This window comes from Bombus bifarius, unplaced genomic scaffold (assembly GCF_011952205.1).
Source record: "Bombus bifarius isolate JDL3187 unplaced genomic scaffold, Bbif_JDL3187 scf7180000008006, whole genome shotgun sequence".
In the NCBI taxonomy this organism is placed as follows: domain Eukaryota; kingdom Metazoa; phylum Arthropoda; class Insecta; order Hymenoptera; family Apidae; genus Bombus; species Bombus bifarius.
Window position 1 is genome coordinate 566628 of NW_022884384.1, and position 12716 is coordinate 579343.

Here is a 12716-nt window from a genome sequence, read left to right on the forward strand (position 1 = left end):
CGTAATCCTGGTATTCCGTTTGAAGCTTTGGCGTGCGACCATGTGCACGTTACTCATTGACGTTCATCGGCACAAAATAAATGTTTCCGTGATGCACGGTAATCTCAGTGTCGGTCATGTAGAGGAAGAGAACAATTTTTCCGATGTTTCGGAAATCATTGACGTGCATAGTATCATCGTTCCGTGCAGAGGACGAGCGTCAGAACAAAAAGAAAAAAAAAGGAGGAATCTACAAAGGCACGAAACGCTTAGACGGCTTTATAACATCGGAAAAGAATCAAACTTCGTCCAATTGTTCTTACAAACGCTTTAGAATTATAAAATGAAAAATAGACATTACAAAAATAGACAATAATTTATCAGCGTTTAATTTCTCATATAATCGTTGAGAGATAAAAAGTTAATTACGAATTTCTAAAGTATTTAATGAACTATATAACATAAATTTCCCGGCATCTTGAAAATCATTGATCTATATGTTTATAAAGGTATTAAATGTGAAATACTTTATATCTCAATTTTAGATTCGAACACGTGCAAATATTCAACGCTTCGTTTTAACGAAGATCAAACGAATTTCTGATAGTCCAAAAATAATTAAACTGATAAAATATAACGGGAAAATGAAAAGAAAATCAAATGAAACGTATAAAAATAATATATCGTCAAACAGAGTAAAGTTCAAAGAAATAATACGACGAACACAAGCCAGTTTTTCAATATTCCGTACTCAAATACATCACCGCGCTCTCGTACCGTTAAGAGAAGAAGAAAATCGATGAAATTTCTAATGACCGAAGTTACTTCGAATTAATACTTCTGTGTCGCGTAATAACACAGTGCCTTCGTACGACTGCGAAACTTCGACACTATGAAAAATAATAAATGAAACGTAGAACCTGATAAAAAAAAAGAACGCTTCGTTGTAAAATAAGGATATCTACGATATACTTCCTATAGCCAGTGTAAAAAGACTTGGAGAATCCCTCGGTGAAGATATTATTTCCAAAAAGTTAGCAACTCGAGCGACGAGTTAACTCGACTTGCTCGGTCAACAGGTTAAAGTGATCTACATCTAAAATTATACATGCACACCGATATAATTCGCGATCGAGTCGCAGATTTTCGGCAAATTGGCCAGGATACTTGCGGGAGTACGGAAAAAGGAAAAGGAGAGTATCGAAACGCGGAGCCGCCGAATGGGAACGAGAAAGAGAGGGCGAGAGAGGTAGGGAGAGGGCGTTTAAATACGAGGAGAGATGCGCGTGCTCCTTCAGTCTGGCGCTAACAGCCCAAACCGATTCATATCCGGCCCCCAGAGGAAAGGAAAGAAGTATCGTGAGGACGAATCATCGATAAATAACAGAAAAGGAACATCTCGAGACGAAGGATCTTCGATTTCCGGGATCCGCGAGAATCGCGTCGTTTTACAGAGAGAAAGAAAGAAAGAGAGAGAGAGAGAGAGAGAGAGAAAAGAAATTGATAGTGAGGGCTATTCGAAAGGATCAAAGAAAGAGTGCGTGTAGTAATGTGTCAGTGAAAAAGTTTCGATAGAAGCAAACAAGAAGAAGAAACTTTAGAGAAACCGAAGAGAGGACAGAATGACAAACAGCATGAAGCAGACTGTCATTAAGTGAGTTTCATTCGTTTACTATCGCATGAAAGTTGGCTAACGGTGCATGAGAAAATTGGCGGAATCGACTCTTGTGGATTCCAAGAGAAATCGTATGCACAGCGTAGACATTACCATAGAGTTTGCGACGATGTTATGATTTTTTCATGTACGACGATCCATAACATGAACATTTTATTTGATGATTTATCTTTAGGATAGAAATTTATCTTCGGGAAAGTAGTCTCGTTTCACGATATCGTTTATAATCACGATAATCTGATTTTGTCACATCGTTGTGTTTTCCTGGTTTTAGCTTCGTTTCGATCAGAATGATCGTACCGTCTATAAGATCTCTATTTTTCTTTGCTTTTCGTATTGTTGTTTTGACAGAGTTACATAATCTCGTTAAAAACTAGTCACCTTGGTAGAACCTCGCGACGTTAGATTATAGCGAAAAATTATCTTGTTTTGGCGGATGAAAGAGTGTTATCGTTGATAAGGATATGTGGAGGTAGTTAAAGTAATCGTTTGCTTGGTTTATTATCATTGCAAATGCACATTGGCTATTGTTCAGCTATAACACGGCGAATTTGTGTAGAGACGTTTCCAGCAACGATAAACTTAACCGACTTCTCAAATAACCGTATGAATGTCCATAAATTGAGTATACATTGGCTCGACAGGAGGTTCATTAAAATTAAAGAAAAGAAAACAAAGAACCGACGAGTGTTTTGTTTCCTTTAAACGCGGAGCCATCGCTCTGTTTATTTGGCTGCGAATTTGGCGCCGAGATAGAAACTTATCGTGACGTACATTTACGATTCGGTATTATATCGATTTAAAAATAACGCTCCATATTATTTATCAAAAATGTTTCCAAAACTGTTAGATGCATTATCGTCTGTCGTAAATACAATAGACCTGTTTCTTTTTATTTCGAAGCACGATATTCCAAACAAGCCACGTAACTCGTTAAACCTTCGTTCGTTCGAAGAGGAAGAGGAATTCTTTATCCGGTAGAATCTTCGTTGAGCCTGGTAAATGTTCATAATCGTGACGAAAGAAGATAACTATCGTAACGAAACGTAACGCGCTAACAAGCCACGAATACGCTAAAAGGCACGAATAATCGTTAATTCGACGATATCTTTCGTTTCTTAACGATTTAGCAGTCGATATCTTCGACAGTGTTTCATATGGCTCGGTAAAATTAAATTGTTTATATATAAATCTAACGTCTTATGAATCATCGTTCCTTCTCTTCGAGAGAGATCTCGTGATTTCAATGCAGGCTGGGATTCTCGGTGATAAAACACACCAGCCAGGCGTTGATGTTACGTCGTTATTGTAACCGCAACGTTTTCGAAAGCCCCTTAAAATTCGCCCGCAAGTCCAACCATCGGGTCGTTCGATTTCACTCAAAGAATTTCGAGGTTGTGCAAACCACTTAACGTTTACGATTGTATCGTTTATCGATTAGGTTCCTTTTGTTCCAACCGTCGACCTAATACGTTCTTTTTATAGAATTTCCTCGAGATTTTCTCTTCGAAGATTTTGCAACTCGTAGCACGTTTACTTGCCAGTCATACTTCGTCAAAAACCGTGCATTGATTACGCTTGTAATCGAATCATCGTTCGATATTGTATCTACCGGTTCGTCGCTACACGACGAGAAACTTGGACGATTCGTTCGAGACATCGAAGTAACGTCACTAATTCCAATTTACTTCCTACTCGACGAAACCAATTAGTAAGACATTACTAACGATTTTATCGCAGAGTGGAAAGACGTTCTTAAGCTTCTGACGAATCCTATCGCGATATTCAAACTTTCCATGCCTCGATCTCGCTATAGTTTCAATAGAAAACAAATTTCCATGTTTTCAAAATATCTTTAACGTACGATCGGAACTCGTCTATCGATAACTGTTCTCCGTTCTTTCGCGCTTTCATCGAATTTACTAAATTTTCCAACGCTAGAAAAATACGATTCGTTCGAAAACGATGGAAAAATATGCAGCAGAATTAAACTAGACGATCATCCGTCACTTTTCATAACGAGAGTCACGCAGATCAACGGATCGTTGTATAATTGTACAATAGGATTTGAAAACTTTATTAAGACGCTTCGATGTTATACGGTTGAAAGGTTTTCTTAGCACGACCATTTTGTTTGTCGCGGGACATCGACACGGTCTTGATCGAACTCTCGTGTTCACAGCTGGTTATAATGTGAATGCCGATGGTGACGCACGACTGCGATCAGCCACTTCGGTAATCGATTGCATCGAAAATGTTTTGCGCCCGAGTTTTTGCAAACGCGACATGCATTTCGAGACGAGGAAACGTGCGGTGAACGTACCCAGCATCGAAGACACATCGATCGTTGTGATCGTGCCTTACGCTCGAGTCACGGTGAAAGTTCTTCGCAGTCAGTTTCACGCTATTATGTTATATCGTGTATTATATTGCGATGATCGGAAAACGATCGATCCGTTAATTAATTATCACAACGTTCGTTCGAAGATCAGAACAAATTTGGTCAAACTCTATAGAATCGATCGCGATCTTTAAATGAGAATCTTTGTTACTCGAAATATACGTCTGTCGACAAAACGATATATAAGTTACTTTGCCTACATACGTGTTTTAACGTTACCTTTTTATTCCGCTTGCATAAATTATACCGTTATACGGTTATAGTATTATTTCACTGGCCGGTTTTTCACGAATGAACACAACTGCGAGCATATAAGGAAGTGCTTACGCGTACGTTCAATTAATTGCAGAGAATAATGTTGTATTTCTATTTATTTGCATAGAATTTAAAGATACGTTTCTTGTACCTCGCAGCCACCGTGTACGCATGAAACGAATTTTAAACATTTCAAATGGTCGATCGTCCAGAGAAATCTACGTGGAAAATAGCTCGCACTTTCCAACGTCGCGTCGTTTTGAATTTTAAGCTTGATTTCACGCGACCAACCTTATCGCTTCCTCGACGCCATGTTTCCGATACACCGACTCGGTTTCTTTTTCCAGGTCCTTCGCGAGGTCACCTTCTAAATCATTTTTGCAAACAATCGCGACAACCTTGCGTCGCTTCTCCGACGATCGCACAGTCGCCTCTCTCCTTTATTGATTCCGCGTGGTTTCACGGTCGATAAATGGGATAACGATAATTCAAACGATAATAACGATCTTTGTTTCGATGAAATTTCCCGTGAACCGGTAAATGGAAGCGAATACAATACGTTGCGCGATTGTGAAACGAACGAGGTGCAAAATCAATTTCTGCGCTTGTGATCTAAACGAGTACCGTTTCCTCCTCTTCCTATTTTATTCGCTCGTATCAAGCAAAAGCTTCTGCTATATAAAATCTGTTAAATCTTACATCCATAGACTACCTAGAAATAGATTTTTATCTGGAAAATAAACTATCGACGATATGTTAAAGATAATACCAATGGTTTCTTTTCTATCGTAGATCAACTTTCCACTAACTAAGTAAACTCACGATGTTCTGCAATTATACATCTCGTTCGCTTATAACAAAGAATGTTATTGTTACATTTAATCGCTTTTCTTGCATGTTATTTTCTCAAGCTGTGAAATGAAGCGTGTAAAAGGAAATTCGTGAATGCAAATAGGGTGAAAGCAAGTGGAAAGTAAGAAGAAGCTTCGTTTTTAATTACCTCGTATATTGTATGCAGATAAACTTTTTTTTTCCTTCATTATTTATCACACTTGGATATCGCCAGTAAGAAGAATCAATAAAGACGATTAATAGATATGTTAATAAATATGTGTACGTTGTTATATCGTGAATACGTAGACATTGGTTGAATTGAATAATTGTAGCTGCTGGCAGTCGCTGTCGTAAAATTTGTAAGGCCATGCAATTTTTCATTTCACACAAATTACAGTCTTTGCGATGTACGTAATGGGAAGTCATTATTTTATTTAAGAAATACCGTAATAAATTTACAAATTAGGACTAAAGATCGCCGTTGCGTAACAGCTCGGTTTCCTCTTTATTCGAAAACAGATTGTCTTTTAAAAATATACAATGTTTTTCCTATGAAATACGATAATTGTTAGTATATTCATAAGCTGTTGCACGTCCGCCAAATTTAAAAATAGAGAAACGATTGAAAAATACCCGCATGCAGGCATTCCTTCGGCAACAGATCCAAGGTACGTTCGTCTCGCAAAGACATTATCGTCGGTGTTCGTTCAAGGTGGCCGTTTATCTTAGTGAAAAACGGAACGGAAATATACACGACATTGAGCCAAAGATATTGCTACAATCTCATTAACAGCTGAAAACAGATTCGCTCGGTGTAACATTTTTAGCGATTCGCCATGTTCATCAAAGTACCCATATGCATTCGTAAAAGCAACCATATCGATAATTCGGAACGTAATTAATATATTCGACGACACTCGCAAAGGTGGTTCTAACGACAAGGCAATCGTCTGAAGCAATGATTTCGTCCGTAGAACGAAGGTGTTGTACTTGATGAATAAATGATCGAGGAAAGATATAAAACGCTTAACAGGACCCCGGTGTCTTGTTAAATTTTATTAAATTCGACAAAGTAGAATCGTTTCTTAAAGTTAAAAAACTTGTGGCCACGAAAGCCAAGAGCATAAACCCAAAACTGTCGCATAAAAGTGTTCGTAAAAGAGGACGAAGTTTAGAAACTTTCGAATTTCTAAGATAAAGTCGATAAGCGTTGAGTAAACTTAGTAGCGTAACATTTCAACGGTTTAATAAGTTTTTATATGGACGGCGCTAAATTGTCGATGAAATGGGACAAGTCGTTTGTGTCATGACGCTAATTATCTCTGGCTGCCGCTTCTACCGTATACCTGGACCTGACGACGCGACGCCGCCACGTTACGCTATTGTGATACCTTAACGTTGCAACACGCGTTATCGTAGCAGCATAAGCAACGTCGATGGTTAGGTAATTCGTCGACGATATCGTAGTCGATGGTACAAGTAAATTCGTTGCTCTTCGAAAATAAACAACAACGTGCGAACAAAATTCGCAGATTTTCTTCCATTCGTTGGACACGATGTAGATACGATTTGCAGGTATAAAAAGGAGTAAAGGAAAGAAGTGGTGCACTTTTTATCAAAATTTTTACGACGCCTTCGTAAGAGAGGAAGTGAAAGTGGTCGATTTCCAGCGAGTGACCAACTGGGAGAAACCTGGCGATCTTAAAATAAAACTTAGCCAAAGATGCACGCACGCAGTTTGCACGGCATGAATTATGAAAGTCGCGCGTGTTGCAAGCATTTTACGCGGTTCCACGCGAATCGAAGGATAATAAAACAATCGTACGTATGCTGATGCACCATATAAATATTTGCAAGCAACCGCGGCCGTGTTGAATTTTGAAATCAAGGCAAACAAATGGTGCACGATAAATATCCTGTTCGATGGTCTAAGATGTAAAGTTTATTTGCTTTTTTTATTGAAAAAAGAGAAGATAGTTTTAAATGTTCTATATCACGCCTAGTATATTTTTTATTCTATTTTATTGTTTTATTATACGGTAATATTTTAGCGTCGTTACGATAACGTTCATTGAAATTAAGGTGTTAAGCCGAAAACGTGTATTTGTGGAAAGAAAATAAAGCGGGTATCTCCTACAAATAATTTTTGACGTTTCAGTTCGATACGTAAAGTTCAAGCAGAATCTAAGCAGAGTTCTAAACGTCTTATTTAGTTTAGAATTTCTTTCGTTCGGTATATTTGGCTTTGGTTAATCTCAAGTTACGTAGGTGCGTTTGCTTGGACACGTGAGAAAATATCTAAAGTTACGTTTTATAACAACTTTTTTAGCGAACTTTGCTTGTTATAGTATATCGTGTGTATGTACTTTCTCTTAACTCGTTCTATATGCTTTTGTCTATAGTGGAAGAAAAACAATAACAAAGAACGTATAAAATCAATTTAAAGCAGTCTTGCTGCTACCACATCTTTCTTCTATTTTTACCACTTTCCATTTCGCGTGTATACTTTCACGATACTCCACTTCCTAAGAGATATTTGCGATAATTTCGTTGTTTCCAGCGACATTTTGGACGAAATTAATTTTCAAGGACCCGTTATCGTTAAAATTTCAAACTTGCGAACAAGTTTCGCCGTGAGAGATTCTCGGAAATTAATTTCATCCAAAAAATTGTTTAAATTTCGTATCGATACTGCTTAATCTAATCAACGTGGAATTCCTTTCGTCCTATCCTCGACCGATCTGCACACAATACATACTGTGTAAAGAAGTAATGAAAAAGAAATATTGTTCTTGTCTCTGGTACGTGATTATGGCTGAATCGCGACGTTCTTCGTTTACATACCTGCTTGTGCATAACCGGTTATATTTACCGATAGATCTTTGTCTTATCAAGCATACTTCTTTGGCTTCTGTAGAAAAAAAAAGACACGTTACTTTCTACAGGAAGTGACTGTTTCGCGTAGTACTGGTTCAAGACCGATATAGGACGATTGTTCGATCGTTCGAGCATGGCTGGCGTTGGAATTGCACGTATTTGTACATATGTTTTTCGTTAACGTTTTAAAAAAATTGACTCGCTGATAATACAACGATATACGATTATACGTACGAGAAACGCTCGATAAATCGGATTCGAATTTACGTGTACGATGATTTTTTTTGAAACCTTTAAGGGCACGATAACCTCCATCGAACGTGCTTTAAAATTCGTTTCACCTTTGCCAGTATCTCGTCTCTTCCTGCTACTTTTTACTTCCGTGATAAGCATTTGCAGTCACCTTGAAACCGCAAAGTATCGTGCCTGACGGAACTAGACATATCACGAAGGTAGCCAATCGAATTTGTATTCCACGCGCTCGCTCTTTTGTTTCCTTATCGCGTGCACCCTGAAGAACAGCCGAACGAGGTCCCCTAGTTTTGCGAATTCCTGTTAAAGAGGTCAGCGAAGAAAGGAACCCGGTTTCGAACGAATTAATTGAAAATCGAGGCGAATACCGGTAAACCCGTACTACGCTGCTGCGAGATCTTCGTTCTCGGAGAGGACCTCGTTCGACGCCCACGTCGTCTCTTCAATGAGAAAATTGGAGAAACTGCGCTTCGCAACTGCACTTTTTAAGAATCTCGAGCGAACGTAACGTTGAACGTGATAAGTCCCATGCGAAACTGGCAAATTGAGGAAGCAGGTTTTAAAGTAGCCGTGGAACGCGAAGCTACGAAATCTGCAGACTCGCCGTCTCCAATTTTAACGAATCGTGTAATTTGCGAACATAAAACGATCGTATAATTTCAGACAATTGAATTGTAATTCGTCCGCGAGAATTTTGCAGAGGTGGTTTATGGCATTCGCGGTCAAGATCGCGAAGAACTGGCGGCGCAGTTCGAGGACACGAGACGAAGTAAACAATGGAATTGCAGAATTAATTTCATGTTTGGAATTAAACAATCGAACTTAGATGGTCGGATAATCGAACGCTACTTTCCATATCTATCTAATTATTGTTTAAGTACTACATTTAAATTTTACTTCGATAGACAGCGAATATGAAAACGCGCTATTTATTACGAAACGATGAATTCTCTTTTTTTGTTTAATTATCGAATTTTACCCGACGGAATTTCCCTCGCTGAGCTAATAACTTCTATTCCGATAAACCGAAGGGATCCGATTAAATTCGATTTCGATGATCAAGCGATGATTTCGACGATGTTAACTAAAAATAAAAGCGATCGAGTGGAATGGAAAAATTATAAGAAGGTCCGAAGAAGGTCGAGTCTCGGGGCACGTGCAAAAGACACGATTCGATTATTAGCATGCAATCCACGCTCGCTTTGTACCATTTCAATCCGACACGGTTTCGTGGTCGCCTGACCGACGAAATGCTCGCTGGAAGGTTCAACCGGGCCTGACCGGAGAATTTCAACTCCAAAAGGCAACAAAACATCTCATTACTTCCACCTCGTTGCACACAATACACCCATTGTTCAAGTATATTTCGAAGAACCGATTAGTATCGAGAATTAAATTAAAACGATGGACAAAGCGCGAGAAGCGACGACTTAATCGGATCGTTTCCTAACCAGAGAGTTTAACGAAATTCTTAGCTGCTTTACAGCCAACAGACGTTAACGGTAAAAGTTATTATTATTGCAACGCTACTTGTACAACGTTTGCTCGATTTACGTTTCGTTTAAGATTTATCGCGCGTTATTTACTTGGAGCGCAGTTTCCAAGAAACTTGTTGTTATTCCGTGAATCGAACTAAGTACGTTTGCGTGGTTCCACGTGAAATTGGATATTGGGTGCTGGTTTTCCAAGCTGTTTACATCGTCCGAACAATCTATTCCGCGTGTTTTGCGACCAAGCGTGATTGCCTGGCCACTGACGCGACAAATTCGAAATCGACCAGGCCACTAATTTTGTCCTCCCGAGGGCAGATAGCGCAAAGTAGGGGATGCCTCCTCGTGCTTCTCTGATAATCTCTCGATAATCTTGATGCTTTTACACGAAACTTTTAAGGACCTTACCTAACTTAACACTCGTTAAACGTTCCTACTGCTTATTCTCGTGTCTGATGTATTTTTAATATCTCTCATTCCCGATTCTTCGGCAATTTACGACACTGTCGAATGGTTAAATAGCTGATACATTCGTTCAAACGACTTTGATGCTTTCAAAACCTTTCCTTCTAACTGCGTAAAAAGATTTCTCTATCGATCGTTAATAACAGAGACTGACATTTTCATAAAGAAGAAGTAAAACGCACCAGAGTCAGGACCAGCTTTTCCCACGACGAATACACGCATTAACCCAAACGACACTTCTAAGAGAATATCCTAAAGAGAGAGAGGGAGAGAGAGGGAGAGAGAGAGAGGGAGAGAGGAGAGAAAAACAAAAAGAGTGGCGTTACACGGTCGAGTTACCCATTATCGATTCATCGATCGCGCGAGCGGCGAGCATCGCGATATTTACCGCTGGATCGCTGTTTCGTTCGCACAGGAAGTGTGTCAGGGTGATCGTAACCGAGTTTTCACACGATGAAGCGCGTTGTTGTGTCGGTTTCGTGACGCTGTTAATGGCATGGAAATTCGACCGCGTGGAGGGAAAGAAGGACACGCTCCAAACGATTTTTCCCAGGTTTTAGCCGGCTTCGAGATTTATCACGAGCTTGGCCATTGACTTCAAAGCGTCCCGGTGCACGCCGTCCCTGGAAAAGGTCAATACACTCGAGTTGCATCGCGTCGCGAACCTTATTGCTCGGCTCGACGCCCGCTACGCCGTCGTCCAACTTGAAACGGTTTACTTACTGTAACGGCGGTGAGCCGATTTACTCGCTTCTCTCGCCTTTGTTGCCACTCGATGCCAGTACCCTACGTGTGTGCAAACGATAGGAGGATCAAGCCTCTCGTACGCGATGAGAGCTGCTTTTAATTAAAATTTGATTGCGCTACTCGCACGGCAGGGCTGTTAAGTTTTGTCGTAAAGTTAGCAGCGATAACGTAGTTGCCAATGCGCCAAGCGTAGAGTTTTAAGAGAGTTTCGGAGGCGCGTCTAAAACGCGACAAAGGAATATTTAATCTTAGATAAACCTGTTTCATTTGCACTCTGTAGTTTGTTATGGCGGCACGTTTCACCCTTTGACACTCAGATTGCGTAAACGTAACATCGTGCTAGACGATAAACGTATCTGTTTTTAGGGTGAAACTGACCCTGATCCTAATTAGTTGTTGCTCGATTCGGATCGACGAAGAAATTGCGATCAATCGCAGCTTGCTATTCCGATAACCAAATAAGATTCTGATTCTAAAAAGTTAAATTCGAATGTTTTAATTGGCACGCAACGTTAAAAAGTAGAAAAAGAGAAAAATATCGTAAGACAGAGAGAGAGAGCAGTTGTCGATTTTTTGCTATTAACCGAGTGTTAATGAAACTTTCATAAAATAGACATCGCGATAAGCTCATTGATGACTCGAATGGCAAAACACAGATTAGCACGATCAACCTCGTTTGATAATATTTGCGTAAAGAGCGGATAAATTACATATTAATATTCCTTTTTACTAGAACGATTAAACGGTTATCGTGCAGTGTGAATAACCAGGAATTACATAATCGCGAGATTATGTCCATAAACTTTGTACAAACGACGTAAAGATATAACAACGTAAGTAACGTGAAGCTATATATTGTACCTATGCGTGTAGAATATTTATTATTATGGGAACGTTCACCTATTTGCCCAATAACGTTGTTACGTTTGCCAATTGAAAAGTTTACACGTTTTAAACGTTGCACTTAAATGCGGTACTAATGTCAAACTTCTTCCGATACGAAAAGAGTTAGCACGGTATTTAGCCATAATTCTTACAGCGGAAATTATAAAACGGTATTTATGGTTACTGCCTATGTATTTCTTTCCTACTTTACTTTGCATAGGATGTTCTAATTGAAAGTACAGTTGAACCACCGCTATTTGAATTAATCGTCATCTTCCAAATAACGAAGCTACAGATTACACGATAGAACATCGATATTGATTACTTTTGGAACATTCGTAGACAAAAGAGTAGAATATTAGAATAGTAGATATTCGAATAACAGAGACTAACAGAGACGAAGTTTGAAATATTCTGCAATTTTATCTTCCATGATCGATATCTATACGATGTGTCTAGCGAAACCAGAAATTGAAAAATCTTCGTCATCGTAGATAAGTATCGACGGGTTTTATGCTATTCTTCGCTTCGTCGCTAGTATTGGGAAATATCTAATTTTCTTACGCGACGACCAATAAGCTGAATAAGTTATACCAGTTAGCCTTGAGCTGTATTTTATCGATAAATGCCACTATATCGTCTACACCCATGATCGATCGAACAAATCTTTTCAACGTGTACGTTGAAACGTTGAAACATTGTACGGCAAATGTACTTCCTACTGTTTATATTTATTATAGTTATTTCGAAACACGTCGCGTTTAGATGCGTTCAAAAATTTGATCCGGTTTTCGTTAGCGTATATTACAATGTGATATATCGAATTTTAATAGAAGCGCTAGAGTAAGAGAAATAT

At 39.1% G+C, this 12716-nt stretch overlaps 1 protein-coding gene across 4 annotated transcripts in view; it reads left to right on the forward strand.

Annotated features, from left to right (window-relative positions):
- The window catches only part of LOC117206352 (neprilysin-2), a 38685-nt gene that overhangs the window by 15068 nt on the left and 10901 nt on the right, over window positions 1-12716 (forward strand). The window contains exon 1 of one of the 4 annotated variants that reach the window (XM_033445611.1): window positions 1259-1633. The exons of the other annotated variants lie outside the window; for them this stretch is intronic. Within the exon in view, the coding sequence (XP_033301502.1) occupies window positions 1602-1633 (32 nt within the window). The 5' untranslated portion in view covers window positions 1259-1601. Of the gene's footprint in view, window positions 1-1258; window positions 1634-12716 lie in introns of those variants that run through there. 4 annotated transcript variants of the gene reach the window in all.